Source organism: Grus americana, chromosome 26 (assembly GCF_028858705.1).
Source record: "Grus americana isolate bGruAme1 chromosome 26, bGruAme1.mat, whole genome shotgun sequence".
NCBI classification, from domain to species: domain Eukaryota; kingdom Metazoa; phylum Chordata; class Aves; order Gruiformes; family Gruidae; genus Grus; species Grus americana.
Genome location: NC_072877.1, coordinates 5,952,793 through 5,972,494, shown reverse-complemented (window position 1 = coordinate 5,972,494; position 19,702 = coordinate 5,952,793). Strand labels below are relative to the sequence as shown.

Here is a 19,702-nt window from a genome sequence, read left to right as displayed (position 1 = left end):
TCACCAGCCAGCTCTGGGGGGGGGTTTGCTGGGAGCACCTTGGTGAGGGCCGAGGGGACGCGTCCCTGGGAAGTCACAGGCACCACGGGAGGGTTTGGGTTGGAAGGGACATTTAAAGCTCATCTAGTCCAACCCCCTGCCATGGGCAGGGACATCTTCAACCCGATCGGTCTGCTCAGCGCCCCGTCCGACCTGACACTGGGGCACCTACTGCCTCTCTGGGCAACCTGTGCCAGAGCCTCCCCACCCTCAGCGTACAAATTTATTCCTTACTTCTAGTCTCAATCTCCCCTCTTTTAGTTTAAAACCCTGAGCCCTTGTCCCATCACCGCAGGCCCTACTAAAAAGTCTGTCCCCATCTTTCTTATAAGCCCCCTTTAAGTATCGAAGCACCCCTGCACCCAGAGCCATCCTGCCTGCTGCATCCCACGTGCTCAGCACCCCCAGCGCACGTACACCCAAAAGCTGGACCTGGCTGCCTGCCCCAGGATCGAGATTTCAATCTATTTAAATGTTTAAGTAAATATTTTTAATTACAGGGATAGCCAGGATGCTGCCCCTGGGCATAGGAACTATTGCAGCCAAAGGTGCTGGGTGCCGGCAGTCTGTGTCAGAGCTCCTGAGAGGCGGGAGCAGAGCTCTCGGCACCCTGACCCGTGTTGGGCAGAAGGTGCAATCCTTCTCCTCGCCCTTCGAAGGGCGAGCCTTGGCTGCCTCCACCATATCCTCCCCCGTCTGCAGCTTCTCCAGCGTCCCAGCTGGCACTTCTCGCCCAAAGCAAGCTCAGCGCAGACGGAAAAGGGGCACAGCAGCACGGAAAATGTTACGTGAAAGGGATGCTGGGGCGGTCACGGGGCTGCAGCTGCCCGGGAGGTTTTCGAGCAAGTCCCAGGGAGCCAAGCGCTGGGATTCCCTGTACGGCTCCAGCTGGAGTGGGGCATCGGCATCTCTGCCGTCGGGTTCTGGGGGGGTGCCGCAGGGGTGAGCCGAGGCCAGCCTGAGGCAGGGCTCAGTGCCACCCCCCAGCAAAGAGACAGCGGGACAACGGCTCGGGAGGAGCTCCACGTCCAGGGGTGCATCCTTCCTTCTTCCACTTTTTTGTTTTGAAGCTTCTGGGCAAAGTGTGACTTTGGCTGGGCACCACGTCCTGCTCCCACCCGCTTCGGGTGCCAGCAGCTGCCTCCTGTCTGAAAGACGGGGTGCCACTCTGGCTTTGGGGCTCCTCCAGAGCATCCCTGCCCTTCCTGCTCCTCCTGGCTACAGCACGAGTTGTCTCTGCTTTTGGATTACGCCCTGTCTAATGCGCAGCCGGCGGCTCCCCGGGATCCGGGCGGATGAGAGGCGCTTATAGAAATACAAGGTCACATCTGCGGGTTGAAGTCAAAACACAGACCCAGCTCCCGACCACGCCACCCTCCTCGGCGGTCCTGGTGGCTTCGCTGGTCCTGATGCAGCGTGAGCAGAAGGGGATTTCTGCTCCTGCAGCGGGATCTCTCCTAAAAGTGACTTTTCTTGCTTCGCTCGGCTCCGGCGCCCACCGGAACGCCCGCTGTGCCGCGCTTGCGGCGAGGCGATGGGCATCCTGCTGCAGGCTGGTGGGGGACACCAGACCCCAACTGAGCTTTGCCTTGGAGCCCCTGGGGGACACCAGACCCCAACTGAGCTTTTCCTTGGAGCCCCTGGGGGGACACCAGACCCCAACTGAGCTTTTCCTTGGAGCCCCAGTGACTAAGTGAGGGCTCTCCTTGCTTGGTGCAACCACCACCACCCTCCCTGCTCCTTTCTGGGTTTTTCCAGGGTTTATTTCCTCCTCCCTGCTGATGTTGACACAAGGATTTTCTGGTGCGTCCTCCGTTAAGCCCTGGCAGCTGATATCCGTGCCCTGGGGTTTTCAGGATGCTGCTGGAAGACTTTGGTGGTCAAATCCCTGGAAATTCAAAGGACGGTTCTTTGCAACACCCTTCCATTGGCTGGTGGGCTCGGTTCATGCTGATAACCAGCTGCTTCTGCAAGAAAACCATCCCACATGGCCTGTGGTCTTGAAAGGCTTTAAAGAAAAAACGGTTTTCATGCCCAGAGCCCCTCGCCTGATGATTTACTGCACTCCCCAGCAAGGAATTGCGTAGGGGAATCGCTGCTGGATGACTCTTGCAGTGGTCGGTGTGAGCTGCTCTTTGCTGGATCCAATTCTGTCCAAAACAAGTCACCAGGTCAATCCTGGATCTTTTGTTGCTGCAAGCCCAGTATTTCACACCGGGTACATCTTAAGCCCCTTTGCTGCTCTCCAGTGCTAATGCGGCGGAGACGCTGATGGGAGCACCGGGGCTTTTACATTCCCTCTTCTGCTCAAATCCTCTCAACTTGCTGGAAGGAGGCAGCGTCGGGCTGGCAAGGGTGTCCGCAGGCAGGGATGGAGCGGGAACCGCTGGGGTCTGCGCCTCCACCTTCTCCTGCATCTCCCTTGTGGGGGCAGAGCCTGGACCTGCTCCAGTTGTTTTCTCTTCTTTTATTTATTTATTTTTTTTTATTAAGCCAATTCGACCAAGGATTCATGCGAAATGAGACGGCAGTCGGCTGGACACCTTGGGGTTTAAGGTGGAGATGCTGGGGCATGATCCTGCACATGGTTCTCCAACCCCGACCTGGCCCCAGCTGTATTTTTAAGGACGGCAGAGCTCTGCCCGCTTTGCCCCATGCTTTATTCCCGGGAGCGCAGACACTTTTAAAGGCATTAAACACTCACCCTTAGGTGGTTTGCTGAGAGCAAACAGACCCTTGACTCAGAGCTCTGTGTTTGCCTGCACTGTTTGGTTTGTGAGCTCAGCATCGCAGCCTCTCTCTTATCGTGTAACGAAGGAGCCCTAATCAAAGGGAGGACCCAGACCTGATACCGGCCAGTGGAGCCCATCAATGCGGCTGCATTGCCTCCACCTGGGAATTTTCCAAGTGAGATTTTGCTGCTTTTTTCCTCCTGCAAAGCCGATCCGCCCAGGAATCCCCCCCCCTTGACTTTGGCAGTCGCCACTCGAACCGCTCGTACCTCTCCCGTGGCTGCTGGGCAGCTTGCGAGGGGGATTTTTGGCTGTTAGGTTGGGTCCCGCCGCTGCTTCGCGGCGAGGGTCGGTGCGTGGCCGGTCAGGGGAAAGCCAAAATACCGGGTATGCGCAGGGCTGGGCAGGATGGGAGGACCTTTTTTGTTTTGGATATCTGTGCCTCCTGGGTTCCCCACGTTATCTCCAAGGAGCTGAACCACCTGGAACCCTCTTAGCTCCAGCACCCTTAGCCCCGGTACATTTACCAGCCCCCTGGGGTATTTTTCATGCTCCGCTAGCAAGCAGAACGGCATCCGTGCCAATGGCAAGGGGAGCAGGAGGACAGCTTGACCCCTGTTTGGGGCGGAACACGGCGCCAGCAGTGCCCAGCCAGGCGTTGCACCCGGATCTGCCGGGCCGTGGCTGCGGCCGAATCCCCGCGGTGGGCTTCCTGGTGACGTCAGGACAGCGAGGGGCTTTGCTGAGGGTTTTCCTGGTGCATTTTCAGCATCCACGGAAGGGGACGTGGCCAAGGCATGCCCTGTGGCTGGCAGTCTGTGAAACGAGTTGCCAAACTGGTTTAAACCCAGTTTAAACCTCATCCCTGCAAAGGGTCAATGCTGGGGTGGGGCGAAGAGGAGAAAGGAATATCTGGGGTTTGACTGGCCCGACCCACGGGCTCGGGCACTCTGGTGCTCCGCCAGCTCCCGCACCGTTCTCCAGCCCCGTACGTCGTGAACAGGACGGCTCTCGGCCACGCTGCCTCGCTCAGAGCTATGCCGGGGGCGTTGCTCGAGGAGGGATGAGTGGTGGAGCTTTGCTGGGGTTCGGAGCCCGCCGTGGCTCTGGGTTAATGGCCTTTGCAGGGGCAGCCTGCACGGGGGGGCTTGGTGTGGGCTGGTACCACCGAGAGCTGCCCTGCACCCCCCTTGGGATGATGTGCCGACCCTCCCGCGGCAATGCATCGCCCCCCCAGTGCCCCCCCGCCCCGTTCCCCATCCCCAGCGGCAAGGCTGTCCAACGCTGCTCAGGACCCCTCTCTCATTCCTCGGCGTGCGAGCGCTGCTTTTAACAGACCTTTTCAGCCACAGAGGGACTTTGTGAAGCTGCTCGCAGCTCCAAGTCCGACACCCTCCGTAGTTCCCTCGCCCCGAGTCCTCGGAGGGTCAGCCCCAGGAAAGACGCCAGGACAGACGGACGCCCCACGGGCTTGGACCGCGAGCTGCCTTTTCAGCTGGAGTCACTGGAGATGCCGGCTGGCCTGGTGGCATTTGAATACTAATAAACCACACTTTTTGTTTCAACTGTAGCCCCTTTGTAAAAGCATCGGCGGGCACAATGCGGCCCCCGGGTGCTGTAATCTGCCGGGGGGAGCCAGCGCAGCACATTTAATGCATTCAGAAATCAAACAGTGCTGATAGAGGGCTTTCCCCCAGCCCTCTCCCCGCACCGCTAGGTACATAAAACAGCCAGCTTGGCGCTTTTCCCGCACCCCAGGTCTCAGTTGGTCCAAAATTCAGCGAGCTGCCTGGGTGCCTGGTACAATAAAAGCAAACGGGAGGGCTCAGCCCCCGGGTCTTGGACGCAGCAGGACCCGGGGCTCCTCTTGGCCAACACCGCCCGGGGAAGTTCCCAAAGGTCTTTTGGGTTCTTTTTTTTTTTTTTTCCCTCCCTGGTTTCCTGCTTACATCGTTCAGTCTTGCCCTTGGTGAGAAGCCGCATGCCAGGAGTGCGCGGGATTCCTGGGGCAGGGCAGGGGAGGTTGTCCTGGACTGCAGCCTCCACATGAGGACTTTTTCCCATATATCAAATATTTAGCCAAACTCTAGGGTTTCGACAGCCGGCTAGCAGGGGTTTAACCACTCGAGCAGTAGATTTAGGAGCTTTCACAACCGTCCTGCATCAACAGGGTCAGGAACGGCTCTGCCGCCGCTGCCGCCGCCTTTCTGGAGCCTGAGGCTGGAGCTCTTCTTCCCTGGGAGCACCGTCGCTTTGGGCACAGACTTGCCTGGATGGGGCTGGTGGGATCTGTCCTCGCTCCGAGCTCAGCCACTGCCTCCACGCACCCTACCCAGGGCATCAGGATACGTCTCAAAGATGTTGCTTTGATCCCCCATCACCTATGGAGGTGCCAGGGGTGCAGAGGAAGGGAAGAAAATACAGCCATAGCTGTAAAAATATGTACATAAAAAAAAAAAACAGAAAAATATTTTAAAATCATGCCTTACCCTCATAGTTGTGAGGTGGCTGGTTACTTCCTCGCCTGCTCCGGGGCTGTCTGGCGTGGGCACTGATGCTGCTGAAAGGGACCCGCCGAGTTAAATGGTTGTTCTTGTCTGGGCTCCCGCAGAGGATGGGGACTTCTTGGCGCTGGATCTCGGTGGCACCAATTTCCGCGTGCTGAGAGTGAAGGTGTCTGACAACGGCCTGCAGAAAGTTGAAATGGAGAATCAGATCTACGCCATCCCCGAGGAGCTCATGCGGGGCAGTGGGGTGCAGGTGAGTTCAACCCCTCTCTCTCCCCCCCATCCCCACAATCCTGGGCACCCCCCCGACTGCAGGGCTTGCCCCCACGGAGGAACCACCCGTCTTGGGGCAGTTCTGCTGCTGGCGTCACCCCAAGCCGCGTAACAGGGCTGAAGCAGGACCGTGCGTCCCGTTGCTGCCTTGCCCAGCAGGATGCGGGTAAATCCTGCCTTCCTTTACCCAGAGCTCTCAACTCCTGACACCACGGGTGTGATGGGCGAGGACCGTGGGTGTGTGACGCGGGTGGCAGACCATCGGTCCCTCAGGCAGGGAGGGACACGGGCGCTGCTCTGGTGCATCGTCTCGGTCGGAGCAGCCGGGTGCTCACTCTCGGCCTTTTTTTTCAGCTCTTCGACCACATCGCTGAGTGCTTGGCCAACTTTATGGAGAAGCTGAAAATCAAAGACAAGAAACTCCCCCTTGGGTTCACCTTCTCCTTCCCATGTCACCAGACCAAGCTGGATGAGGTGAGCGAAGGTCTCGCCTCCTCGCGAGGGTTGTGGCTGAGCCTGGGATGCAGTGGGATGAGGGCGAGCTCTCGCTGGGGGCAAATAGTTGTCCCACGCCAATTTACCTTGTGCTTTTAATTGGGCTCATTGGGTTTGGGTAGCGGGTAAGGTCTTGGTGCTGATGGGAGCAGAGGACGAGTCCTGGGGCGTGCAGGGCTCTAGGAGGAGATGTTCAACGTGCCAGTTGCTCCGTGCTTCCACTCTGCACGGATGCCTCCACGGAAAGCGGCTTTTTGCCCTCTGCAGACGGAGCTCAAGGAGCAGTGGCTGCGGTCGGGGGAGCAGCTCCAGCCGCCCGCAGCCAAAGGCAGCCCAGACGTGCCGAGCATCACATCCCCCGTCATGCAGCCGGGCGCGGGGAGGGGGGGATGTCACCCGCCTCGGCTGCTCGCCGTGCCCCGGGCAAGCCGGGAATCGATGGCTGTCAGCTCCGCTCAGCCGCGCTGGGTCTCCGCCGGGAGCCGGTGACCTCACTGGGAGACTAAACATCTCGGCAAGCGGAGCCCAGCCGAGGCACGTGGCCCCTCTCCTGCCACCCACGGCCTCTGCCCGGCTCTGGCTCTTGGTATAACGGGGGGGGGGTCTGCTGCTTTCCTTGCCCTTATCTCACCCGGCTTCCCAGGCAGGATCGGAAAGGAGGGCGGCTCCATGGCGCGCTGGCGATCCAGCACGTCCTCCCTGGGCGGGAACGCGGCGGCATTTTGTACCAGGGATGGGGCAAGTCATGCTCTCGTGCCTGAGCGATTCAGCAAAAGTAATGAGGAAGAAGATTAACGCTTTCCTCGTGGTAGAAGTGGGGGCTGGGCTGTGGAAAAAAAAAAAAAAGCTGGGAGAGGAAGTATCTGTCCCCGGTAACCTTGTCCAGTTTGCTTCTCTCTGTGCCTCAGTTTCCCCATCTGTAAGGCAGGATGGGAGTTTGGCTCACTAAGGCATCTGGGCTCTCGGGTTGGAGATTTTGAATGCGATCCAGTCCGCTCCCTTCCCCCAAGGCTCAGCTCAGCCTCCAGCCCGGTGCCTGCGATGGCTCTGCTGGCTGGGGACACACCCGGTGCCTCTGGCTGCGGGGGATGGCGAGACCCTCATCCCACATGGATGGGTCGAGGAGTGCCCTGCAGGCTCGGGAACAGGTTTTGCTCCAGGGGCCCATAAAACCCCGTCACGGGAATCATGTTCCCTCCTGCCGGCGGGACCGATGAGTGACTCGCGTGCTATTTCGCAGCCATAAACTTTATCTGCGCAGAGACGTGGAAATCATTGCTGATACCGCAGCCCATAAGCTGATAACAGGAGGGACGTGCCTGCAGCGCTGTGTGTCCATCCGGCCCTTGCCTGGCAGCGGGAAGCGGGTTGGGAGAAGAGAGCCCTTGAAACGCAGGGTTTGGTGGGGCCATCCTCTGAGCATTCCTTCTCGCTGTTTCTCTGTAGAGCATCCTCGTTACGTGGACGAAGGGATTCAAATGCAGCAGCGTGGAGGGGAAAGACGTGGTGTCGATGCTGCGCAAGTCGATCAAGAAAAGAGGGGTAAGAGTTTGGGCAGGTCTGTCACCTCCTGGGGTGGTGGGACAGGGGCACAGGGTTCCCTGCAGCAGGATACTTGTGGCTCTGCACCTTGGCTCCCCTGTGACAGCAGAGAGGTTTCGGTCTGTTTTGGCCAGGCTGACTCAATCTTTCTCCTCTCCACCATCTCAGGACTTTGACATTGACATCGTGGCTGTGGTGAATGACACCGTTGGGACCATGATGACCTGTGGCTATGACGATCATAACTGTGAAGTTGGCCTCATTGTTGGTGAGCTGCAGCAAGGGGGGAGAATTGGGGTCCGTCTCTCCATGAACTCCAGGAGGAGATCGTGTTTCTTGCAGGTTTCAGGGTCTTTTTGGGGAAAAAAGGGGATAGCAATGTTAGAGAACCAACACTGCCCATTGTTTGTTTTCTTCCACCTTTGCTTTCTACGCTGCATTTGGTTGTTGCTAATTATGGGGAATAAGGGAAAGGCAGCGTCCTCTCACCGCATCCCCGTGCTTGGTTCAGGTACCGGTACCAACGCCTGTTACATGGAGGAGATGAGGCACATTGACCTGGTGGAAGGGGACGAAGGTCGGATGTGCATCAACATGGAGTGGGGGGCCTTCGGTGATGATGGTGTGCTCAATGACATCCGGACGGAGTTCGACCGCGAGATAGACATGGGCTCGCTCAACCCTGGCAAACAATTGTAAGCGGATTCTTGGCTTTGGCTCAGGCTCGAGGTTTGCTATGCATTGTCCGTCCTGCCATTGCGCTGGCGTTAGTGGGACTGAAGAGGTCATCCTAGTTAACTAGGTCACTGCGTCCTCCGCTGTGCCAGCTGCACCAACGCAAACAGGGGCTGTATCACAAATTTGGGTTGGTATGCCCAACTCAACCATTCGACACCCACTTCCCCCCATCAGCCTTTCACTTGAAAGTGTTGATTTCTGTTTGTTTCCCTGGCCAGTGAAGTTACCTGCCAGCCAAGGTGAACACCACCACCGAATGTCCACATCCAAGTCCTAGGGATCTCCCATTCCCCAGGTGGCTTCTGGCAGCACGGGTGGGATTTGGGGGATCTCTGCCAACTGATAGCCCTCCCCCCCAGCTCAGGTAGCCATAAGTTCTCCTTGCAGATTGATGGTTATGTCAACATGGCTTTATTTTCTCGGTGATGGGATAGACTACTAGGAAAGAGATTACCTAGATTGCATTTGGGCCTGGAAGGCTGCCAAAGGTTTTTGAGGTCAGCCTTTGGCCGCCTCATGGCACACGCAGCCAAACACACATATCTCGTGCTTTCGCCATCGGCAGGTTTGAGAAGATGATCAGCGGGATGTACATGGGAGAGCTGGTCAGACTCATCCTGGTGAAGATGGCCAAGGAGGGGCTCTTGTTTGGAGGAAAGCTCACACCAGATCTGCTCACTACCGGCCACTTTGAGACCAGATACGTCTCTGCTATTGAGAAGTAAGTAGGATCTGCATGGTTTCATGGGGTCCCAGCCCATCTCCTGACATCTGTGCTGGGGGAAAATAAGACCCATCACAGGACTATCCACTGAGCAAACCAGGACACTTCAGATGGCAAAAGTCGGATTTCCAGGAATGAATCCTTTTTTGTTCTTTAATGTGCAGGGAGAAAGAAGGGCTGCAGAAAGCCCATGAGATCCTCACCAAGCTGGGCCTGGAGCCATCTCACGAAGACTGTGTGGCCACCCACCGCATCTGCCAGATCGTCTCCACCCGCTCAGCCAACCTGTGTGGGGCCACCCTGGCAGCCGTGCTGCGACGCATCAAGGAGAACAAGGGGGTGGACCGGCTGCGGTCTACGGTCGGCGTGGATGGCTCCGTCTACAAGAAGCATCCTCAGTGAGTCCATGAGGATAGGCAAGGCTGGTGGGGAGAGAGGGCGAGAGTGCACAGATCTGTGCCTGCCAGCAGTGGATAGAGCTTGGCACAAGCAGAGCATCTCCAAATGTTCCCCTGAGCACCTCTGTTTGGATCCCAAAGGGGCTCCAGTCATTTACAACCCCAGAGGGTCACATCCCCCATGGTGGCATAGTCAGGTTCTCTTTTCCTCCTCTGTAGCTTTGCCCGGCGCCTCCATAAGACGGTGCGGAAGCTGCTGCCAGACTGCGAGATCCGTTTTGTGAGATCAGAAGATGGAAGCGGCAAAGGGGCAGCCATGGTGACAGCGGTGGCCTACAGACTGGCCGCCCAGCACAAGGCACGGCAGAAGATTCTGGAGGCGCTTAAGCTGAGCCACGAGCAGCTCCTGGAGGTGAAGCAAAGGATGAGGATAGAGATGGAGAAGGGGCTGGGCAAGGAGACGCACGCGGAGGCAGCGGTGAAGATGCTGCCCACCTACGTGTGCTCAACTCCAGATGGGACAGGTGATGTACCGTGTGTATGAGCCCACGTGTGTCCCGTGTAGGGCAGAGCCAGCATCGCTGCTCCCAACGTCTGCACCACGTAGGGAAGGGCTGGGACCTTGGCCGTGGCCAGTTCCCTCTGTGTGCTGGGAGTGGCACAAAGCTTTTTCACCTCCAGTATGGTACTGGGAAAAGTGGTTGAGCCTCCAGGACGTTCTGCACTTGACTTAACACAAAGCCTGGCTTTCACCGTGGTTTTTGCCGCCGCAGGTTTCTCACCACCATTGTCCTGGGTTGCGCTCCCAGTTCTGTCAGTGGCTTGGGTGTGCACCTGCCCCTTGGCTTGAAGCCCCACGATCTCCCTGAGTTTGGAGCAAAGTTCTCCATCACCTTCCTACTTGCACCTGCTTGACAGGATCTCTCTCCTAATGATTCTCTCTTGGGTTTCAGAAAAAGGAGATTTCCTCGCCCTGGACCTGGGAGGCACCAATTTCCGTGTGCTGCTGGTGCGCGTGAGGAACGGGATGAGGCGCGGCGTCGAGATGCACAACAAGATCTACTCCATCCCAGTGGAGATCATGCAAGGGACGGGAGAGGAGGTGAGGACGGGCAGCTGGAGATGGAAAACTGGGGCATTTTCCCTGGGGTGGCAGCAGAAGTGGCCGGCGGTAGTGCTGGCTGACCACAGGAGCTGGTTTTGCCTTGCTCTGCTTTCCAGGGTGCAAAACCAGGAGGGTGGAGGAGGCTGGTGCTCCTCTGTCTTTAGAGTGAGTTCTGCCCAAGGGTCTGGAGTTTGAAATGTGCTTTAGGAAGCTTGAAACTGCGTTTTAGGTTAGAAATTGTGTTATTCCCAGACATCGCTGAACCCCTCCCTGAATCCCACACACTCCACAAGTGCAGATAAGCATCATGCCTGTTTCCCAGATAAAGAAACCACAACACAAGCAGTAAGAGATGTCTCCAGAGTTTTATTTGCAGACGGAAAGAGTTTTGCAAAGTACTCCGGGCGGTGCTCAGGGACTGAGAGTATTTCTAGCAGACGGGTTCTGGAGATACCTTGCAGAGGGACTGGATTCCCGCGTCACCCCGGGAAGCTGGTTACCTCCCCACTAGCCCCTCCATCCCTTCTGGGTGCAGTACAGGACCTGCAAGGCGGAGGTATCACAGCGATATGACCACATTGTCGGTAGGGAAGATGATGAAAGAGGAGCTGTTTTGGCTTGCTCACCTCACACAGTGCAGCTGAGCAGCATCCCGGGCTGTTCAAAGCCCCGTTGGCTGGGGGATGGGTCCACATCCCCAGTAGGTCAGGCTGGCATCCGGCTGAGTTTCCTGCTGTGATGGTAACTTCTCCTTTTGGCTTTGTGCACCCAGCTCTTTGACCACATCGTCCACTGCATCTCTGACTTCCTGGAATACATGGGAATGAAGGGCGTATCGCTCCCGCTCGGATTCACGTTCTCCTTCCCTTGCCAGCAGAACAACCTGGATGAGGTAACCCCAACCCATCTGGTAGCATACACATTCGGTAGCCAGCACCAGCTGGAAAGCCAAAGCACGCTGGAAACTCTACGTACCAGCATCAATGACCACATGGCAGGTCAGATGGAGACCCACGAGAGGGGGAAGGCAGGAGCTCAGAGCTGCCGGTGCTTCTGAAAAGCTCCTTGGTTGCAGCAAAGCAAGTACAGATCCCTTGAGCTCCAGAGACAACCCAGCTGAGGCATCCTCCACGCGTGAGGATCTGACCTCCACGTGCCAGGCAGTGCTCGCCGAGAGCGGGTGGGTGTGGGGTTGCTGTCCCTCCTGCCCAGCAGCCTGCATGATGTACCGTGGGGTCTTTCCACAACAGGGGATTCTCCTGAAGTGGACAAAAGGTTTCAAGGCGACCGGCTGTGAAGGAGAAGACGTGGTGAACCTGCTGAAGGAAGCAATTCATAGGAGAGAGGTGAGTGTCCACGTAGCTGTGAGAAGCCAGCTGCTTGCTCCCACATCCCGCCTGTCTTTGGCATCTTTAATTGGCCTGTAAAGCAAATTAATAGGCGGAGCCCAGGGCTAATGAGTGTCTGAATTTTAACAACCACCTTTAGTCATGTCTAGAGGTTGGATTTTTAGACCCCGGAGCTAAGAGTTGGCTTCTGGCCAGGGCTGGAGCAGACTTGTCTTGCCGTGAGTTAGGAAGACACCGTGCCTGTTTCCTCAGTGCAGCCCACCCGCAGCTCCTGCCCCAGGGGCGGTTTCTGGCAGGGTTGTCCCAGCATGCCAGCTCCTCTGCGCTTGTGTCCTGAGGTCCAGGCATCCACCTGCAGACACATGGGGCTGCAGGAGGTCTGTGGGTGCCTGGAGGACTCCCGTGCTCAGCAGAGGTCCTTTCCCAGTCGTGGGAGCAGCCAGCAGCGTAGCAAGCTGTGTCCTCCAGCGGTAACCCATGCAATCCCATCCCTCTGCAGGAATTCGACCTGGATGTGGTCGCGGTGGTAAATGACACAGTTGGCACCATGATGACCTGTGGGTACGAAGATCCATATTGCGAAGTTGGACTGATAGTTGGTGAGGACTGAAACTTTCTTACGGAATCGCTCTGCCCGCGGTCCCAAACCTGACCTGTGGGGTGCTCCTGGCTGCAGAAGGTGTCCGAGGGCTTTTACCTTGCGTACGTGCCCCAATTCTCCAACAGCCCCATTGAAAGATGCTTCTCTCTGCAGGCACAGGCAGCAACGCCTGTTACATGGAGGAGATGAGGAACGTGGAGCTGGTGGAAGGGGAGGAGGGCAGGATGTGCGTCAACATGGAGTGGGGGGCATTTGGTGACAATGGGTGCTTGGATGACATTCGGACAGAGTTTGACTTGGCGGTGGATGAGCTGTCTCTCAACCCTGGGAAGCAAAGGTGCGTGGTGGCTTTGGGGGGCTGGGAAGGGCCCCCCGATGGGGCTGGGTGTCCAGGAACAGTTCAGTGGTGCCCCCCCCCCCCCCGCCTCTCGGCGGAGCATCAGGAGATGATGAGCAGGGCAGAGTCTGGCTTTGTGACACACCGATGTGTCCCTTGTCCCCTGCCCGCAGGGTGGGGACTGTGCTGCTGGACTTTCTGCAGAGCCTCAGGCCAGCGGGTTGTGTCAAAGGCATCTGGCAGAGCTGGGACCCCGATCCAGACCCAGTGTCCCTTCTTGTCCTGATGGCCAGCCTTGCCCTCTCCTTCCCAGGTTTGAGAAGATGATCAGCGGGATGTACCTGGGCGAGATCGTCCGAAACATCCTGATGGATTTCACCAAGCGAGGGCTGCTCTTCCGGGGACGGATCTCGGAGAGGCTGAAGACCAGAGGGATCTTTGAGACCAAGTTCCTGTCCCAGATAGAAAGGTGAGGTCCAACAGGCGGGGCGAGGAGCCTTACAGCTGCAGATCAGAGCAGAGAGGTAGTTTGGGGAAAGCGTTCCCAGAGATGTAGTTTGGGGACAGCGTTCCCGGGGCTTGTGGAAGAAGTCCCGAGCACTCACTTTGGAGCCAGGACGACACAGGGTGGTGCAATGCAGATAAGTCAGCAAAATCCACATGGTTCTGACAGTGCCAGCGTTGAGAGATAAGGAAACCGTCTGGAGCTGGCAACACAGACACCTCTTTATCCTCTGCCCTGGACAGAGAGGGGCCACAGCGTAAACTGCTGCCATGCTCCAAGTCAGTGGCTTTGTCCCGGAATAGCCTCACCGATTAGGCTGTGACATCAGAGCCATGTCCGGCTCTGAAAGCTGAGGTTAGAGGGGAGCGGCAGAGTCCCTCCAGTCAGTGTCAGCCAAGCCGCGAGTCCCTGGGCTCTGCAGGACATAGATAAGAAAGAGGAAGCCACACATCCAAGTTGCTCCAGCTCCTAACGCTGCTTGGCCCTCGTGTCCTCCCCAGTGACTGCCTGGCGCTGCTCCAGGTCCGCTCCATCCTCCAGCATCTCGGCCTGGAGTCCACGTGTGACGACAGCATCATCGTGAAGGAGGTGTGCACGGTGGTGGCCCGGCGGGCAGCTCAGCTCTGCGGGGCCGGCATGGCAGCAGTGGTGGACAAGATCCGGGAGAACCGCGGGCTGGACTTCCTCAAGGTCACGGTTGGCGTGGATGGGACGCTCTACAAGCTGCACCCTCAGTGAGTTGCTCAGTGGTGTGTGGTTGTCCTCCAAAGAGGCTCATGCTGATGCATTGGCCCACCTTGGGCAGGTGGGGTGCTAAGCAAGAGCCAGTGTGGAAAGCTTCACAGGGCAGTTTTGGAGAGGAAAGGAGATATTTTAGGGTCTCAAGGGCTGCCCGTAGATCACAGATTGATCTAAACTCTGTCAAGGCACAGCAAGAACCAGCTGCTCCCTAAGGGATGGGGCATCAAGACAGATGACACAGCAGGGACCTTGCACCAGCCACGGCCCAATCCCTGAGACCAGGGTGTCCCAGAGATGGAGACGAGGTTCAACCAGAGTCCAGCTCATCAGGCAAAGTCATGGGGACAAGGCAGGTCTAAACCAAGAAGTCAGACCGCGCTTGGGATCAAGAAGGCCCATAGCCAAGCAGATGTAACTATACCTGGCCCAAGGGCTGCTGCTCCTGAGGCAACACTGCTCAGGCAGGGACCAAAAGCACAAGGCTGAGCTTAAATAGGGCTTGGGGGCCCATGGGTGTGGGGAGGGCTCTGAAGCTCCCCCAGGTGAGGCTGGTCAGGCCTAGTCAGGTTTATTAGTGCTCTCAGGTCTTGGTGGGACTAGAGAAGGGGTCAGGCTTGGCTCTGAGCGGAGGGAGTGCATGGGCGTGAAGGTGCAGCATGGAGCCTCGTGCTTTCCAGAGCCTTGTCCCTGGAATGTCTCTCTCCACCCAGCTTTCTCCTCTGTGTCTGTAGCACTGGTCAGGGTGCTGTGGGAGGCAGCTACGCCAATAGGCGTGAAGTGGTTTGTTCCCCGCGGGGCTGGCACCGCCAGCCCAAGGCACGTTCAATCAGCACCTCTTCCTTCCCCTCCTGTGCCCTGCAGCTTCTCCACTGTCATGCACGAAACGGTGAAGCAGTTGTCTCCAAAGTGCGAAGTGACCTTCCTCCAGTCGGAAGATGGCAGCGGCAAGGGCGCAGCGCTCATCACGGCGGTGGCCTGCCGGATCCGGGAGGCTGGCCAGCGATAGAAGGAAGGAGGTTTGCCGAAGAGCTTGGTTTCAGCAAAGCAGGACGTTTCCCCGCCCCATCCCTCCCTCCGTACACACACACACACACACGTGGCCTCCCCTTGCAAGCAGACTCTTAGCTTTACTTGTTCTCTTGAGATACCACCAGTGGGACTGGAGATGCTGTGTGCTTTGTATAAAGAGTTGTCTTAGGAGTTTTACTGCATGCCATAAAACCGCGTATCAAGTAAAGCTAAAAGTGTCTTTTGGCTGTCTACCTACGCTTCCAGTCAGAGCCGGACCTGTTCCGCTCGCAGCCTCTGTCAAACACCAGCTCTCCTCCCCACGTCTCCTAACCACTCACGTCTTCCCTAGCAGCAGAAAGGATAATGCTAGAATAATTAAGACGCTGCATTGTCACTTTACGGTAACTGGTACCTATTTATGTACGTCGGAGTCATAGCGTGTCCGTGCTGTAGAAAGCAAACCTCTTTAAGATTGGGCTAAAGACCTCCATTAGTCTTTTACCCTGATCAAGGCTGTATTATTTCCATGAAAGTCATGGTAACTCTTAAAGCACAGGGTGCAGAATTTCAACCGGCATGTTCCGAGTCTGCACTGAGAGATACCAAGTATCTCTGTTGGTGAGCAATATTAAAGAACCTGCTGGATCCCAGTTAGAGGTGCCCCTTTAACTGCTCCAGCAGAGCACGTGCCTGGAAATAATTGGGGACTCAGGGTTTTAATCCCATTTCCTGACCTCTCACCCGCACCCTAAATAGAGTGTAGTAATGTGGCATGTACGTATGGTTGTGTTACACCCCGGAAACCACTGGCACCCTTCCCTGGTGCACGTGTGAACACAAGGAACCACCACCGAGATGGGTCGGTCTCTTCCCTGCAAATACACCCCCCCACCACCCCCCAAACGTCGTGGCCGTGTGTCCTCGCTTGGCACGGTGAGTTGGTTTGCTTTTTGTCTGTGAAATAGTTCTGCGTCTTCAGCCTTTTAGGTGACACCTGGATTTATACACTGTATATTTATGTTTCAAGAGATCTTACGTCTTTTTATGTACATAGTTTCGGGGGGGGGATTATATTGCTTAGTTTTGACTTCACCTTTTAATGTCATTTAAGAACAGTACTGAATACTTATTTTCTTTTTTTCTTGTGTTATTTTTTTAATTTAAAATTTTCTTGGGGTAGACTGGAGAGAGAGAGACCCAGATTCCTGAGGATGGTTGTACAAGAAGTTCAGGCATTCTGAATTTATCACCAGAACAAAAGGGAAACCAGGAAGTCAGGGATGCGATGCGCAGGAGCAGCGGGGCCCTGCAGCGAAGCTTTCGGGATTAGGCTGGTTTTAACCTAAGGAGAGGTTGAATTTTGTCCCCTTGCCCTGCCCAGCCTGCTTTGCTCTGGAAGCGTTGCTTCCTATTGCAGCGTGCGGTGAAATAACCCAGGGCTCTGCAGGGACCCGTGCCTGAGCCCGCACCCCTCATGCAAACGCTCTCGGGCCAGCAAACGCTCGGCACGGGCTCGAGTGCCGACGGTATGCGTGGGCTCGCAGCAAGGCGATCTCAACCCATTCGATGAGGTCAGCGGCAATAATCAGTGTCGCCTCATTTCCATTTGGCATCCTCAGGGCTGGCGGGGAGCGTTCCCCGGGACGCGCGCGCCCGTAGCATCACTTCGTGCACCCATGGTGAAAAGCAGCGATTAATTTTTTGCCAACAGAAAAGCGTACGGATGAGCTAACCGCTGCAGTTCTCTGCCTGAGCGAGCAGAGGTGTACAGAGAGGGGTGGGTATGTTTCTGTAAATATTTAGCAGAAGAGAATGAAATTCCACTGATGTACAAAAAAAAAAAATTAATTAATAATTCCCACGAGCAGACCTTCAGTTTGGAGGATAGAGTTCTTGTCTATTTTTATGTATATTTTTATACTGCTTGGGGTAACCTCATTACCAAAAGTATCTCTTCTATGTTGGGGGTCAAGTTCAGTAGCACAATTTTAAAGCAAAATTACTCTGGGCATTTTAAATGCTTATTTTTTTTATAAGCCTCAAGACAATTATAACAAATAAAATCTGACTGTGTATAGAAATAATGTAAGAAACCAAGTTTAGTGGAAGTTTTAGATGATGTTAAATAAATTTTTGAAAGATGATACAGAAATCCTCTAATACGGTACCAAGCAGTTGTGTGTGATTCTTTCCTCAGAAGATCAGCATTTTGCCTGCTTAAAAATTGAAACAGAAATGGTTTTACCTGCTGCACCGCGCAGAAGGTTGCATTAGCGGCTGTATTTTTAAACTCTTACCCAGCTGTACCCTTTTTGAATTATGCAGTGTTTGCATCAGTTAGCGAGCTAAAGTTTATACAGCTCTAGTTTTGGGGGGAGAGCGGGAAAGATTGGGACTATGGGCAGCTCTGCGTTTGTAGCCGGTTCAGGCTCCAGTTCAGCCAGTTGTTGGAGTGGGTGACTGAAAGGGCGAGAAGACGCCGTGGGTGGTTAGTACCCGGTTAGCAGGGAAGCGGAGCGGGTGACCTCGCTGCCCTGGTCCTTCTTTGCAGCAAAGGATGGGCTGTAACTTTACAGTGGCAGGATTTGCCCCGAGCTCGCAGGGTGGTGGGGAATTGCCAAGCGGTTTCTCCTCTCCCGCGACAGAGGAGGCAAAAGCAGCGCACGTTGTCCGGGCTGCAGCTGCTTTTAGTCTGTCCCGCAGCATCTGGTCTGGGGGGTGGCGGCAGCAGCAGCTCCCTGGGGCTGACAAAGCTCAGGGACGTGGATCTAAACTTTCTGTGAGGTCAGGGAGGATTTTTGGCTGGGCCGGGTCGGATGGATACCCACCTGGGTATCCTCGAGGCTCTCGAAAGCTTTTGCTTCCCCTTTGCTTTGACGCAGAATGAAGCAGGGTCGGAAACGTTCCCAGTTAAAAATACTTGAAGCGTTACAAGACACCCGTGTTAACCTGTGACCGCAGATATGCCCATGGCTGTAAGAAAGGTTTTGATTTAACACTGTGAGAAGTTTGTGCTCCTTTCTGTCTCAAAGGGGACTAGCACCAGCGATGTTTGCTGTACGGTCTGATTGTAACTTCGGTGGGGTTGTAACCTCCCACCTAAATGTTGCCATGGGATGTTACGTGAATGTGTTTAAAATGAAGAAGGGAAGATTAAATCGTAACTATTGATATGAAGGGAAGATGAAATCTATTATATGCAGGGAGAGATGGACAGACTGATCAACTTTGGCTTGCCCAGTCTGTCTCTCTTCCCCAGTAAGAAGCGCTGCTTTCTGGATTTAGGATGGCTTTTGTTTTGCTTGGTTGTTCCCATGAGGATGCATTTTCTTTGCACTCCTGGTGTCGTGCCGGCACGTTCTTTGGCCACGCCAGCAGCAGAACAGGGTCTTCCACTGTGTCAGCTGCTGTGCTGGAGACACTGACCTTCCCTCCCCCACACTTCTCTCCTCCTTGGTACTTTGGACAGGAGTTTATTGTTACTGCTTTTTCTGAAGTATATATACAAGCAGCAAATTGAGCCTTGCAAGAGGAATTTGCCTCTTCCCTTCTTGGAGTCAAAGGCCGTGTAGGGAGCAGCGTTATATTCAGTCACCCAAGATGTACGAGGAGCATCCGAGAGCACCTTGGATGCGTCGATCTCTGGCCTTGAAGCTGCTCGGAGGTAGTTTGACCTCGGTGTCTCTGTGCTGTCTCTTATCAGGCAATCCAAATGTGCCCAGGCTATCTGACAAGAGATAAGAGAGTGGAAAGGTTCAGTGCATGGGAGGGGAGCGAGGACAGGCATAAACAATGACAAAACCACAAGTCCCCATGCGACGGGCGACAAGGTACAAGACAGCAACAAAATAAACTGAAATGGAGGAGCCTTGGTTCCCCACCTCGCCACAATCTCGTCCCCTCCAGCAGACAGAGAGGAAAACACCTTCTTTTGACAGATCATTTTTCTTGCTCTGGTAAAAAAGCAGTCACTGAAGGCAAGAGAGGCAATTCTTGATCACAAGGTAATTTGGAGTAAGAAAGAGTCAAATTACTTACTTTGTGATGTCCCTGATAAATCAAGACTTTCTGGCCTGAAGCAAAGAAAATGCATCTTCATGGGGGTGTTAGCTCCGTGCGGGGCAGGGGGAGTTAAATAAAGCCAAAGACTGTTCAGCTGCTAGCAGAAATGAGTGTCTGTAGATTCACCTGATGTTGTCATTTTGTGTTTACAGTATTTATTTTTAGTAATTGACTGCAGTTATATATAGGCTTCCTTATTTTTGTACTTTTCATACCGTTTTCCCTGAGTGTGGTGTTGTACTTCTCAGCTCCCCTTTGCCACGATTGCTGCTCCTAGTCAGTGACAAATAAAAGAGAGAAAAAAAACCAAAACCAACCACCCATTTTCTGGGGTAAGTTGTGATGTGTTTGGGTTTCTGTGCTCCTCTCACCCCTGCCCCGAGCCACTCCTCAGCAATCCGTTAGGAAGGGCACCTGCACCACTGCCCCATCCCAAATCCCCAATCCTGTCCACTGGGAAGGACTAAAGCTAGGAAGGGATTTGTTTCCTTGCACCCGCAGTCCCTCCACAACCAGGAGGACGAGGGAGGGCACAGGTAGGAC

General features: G+C 55.3%; 1 protein-coding gene across 1 annotated transcript in view; it reads left to right on the top strand.

Annotated features, from left to right (window-relative positions):
• Nucleotides 1-19,471, top strand: part of HK2 (hexokinase 2) — a 29,494-nt gene extending 10,023 nt beyond the window's left edge. Inside the window, exons 3-18 of the mRNA XM_054804397.1 lie at nt 5,383-5,531; nt 5,906-6,025; nt 7,493-7,588; nt 7,757-7,856; nt 8,100-8,283; nt 8,892-9,047; nt 9,215-9,448; nt 9,668-9,972; nt 10,402-10,550; nt 11,326-11,445; nt 11,804-11,899; nt 12,402-12,501; nt 12,657-12,840; nt 13,154-13,309; nt 13,846-14,079; nt 14,948-19,471. Coding sequence (XP_054660372.1) covers nt 5,383-5,531; nt 5,906-6,025; nt 7,493-7,588; nt 7,757-7,856; nt 8,100-8,283; nt 8,892-9,047; nt 9,215-9,448; nt 9,668-9,972; nt 10,402-10,550; nt 11,326-11,445; nt 11,804-11,899; nt 12,402-12,501; nt 12,657-12,840; nt 13,154-13,309; nt 13,846-14,079; nt 14,948-15,092 — 2,528 coding nt within the window. The 3' untranslated portion in view covers nt 15,093-19,471. The remainder of the gene's footprint in view (nt 1-5,382; nt 5,532-5,905; nt 6,026-7,492; nt 7,589-7,756; nt 7,857-8,099; nt 8,284-8,891; nt 9,048-9,214; nt 9,449-9,667; nt 9,973-10,401; nt 10,551-11,325; nt 11,446-11,803; nt 11,900-12,401; nt 12,502-12,656; nt 12,841-13,153; nt 13,310-13,845; nt 14,080-14,947) is intronic.
• Nucleotides 19,472-19,702: the final 231 nt, after the last annotated feature.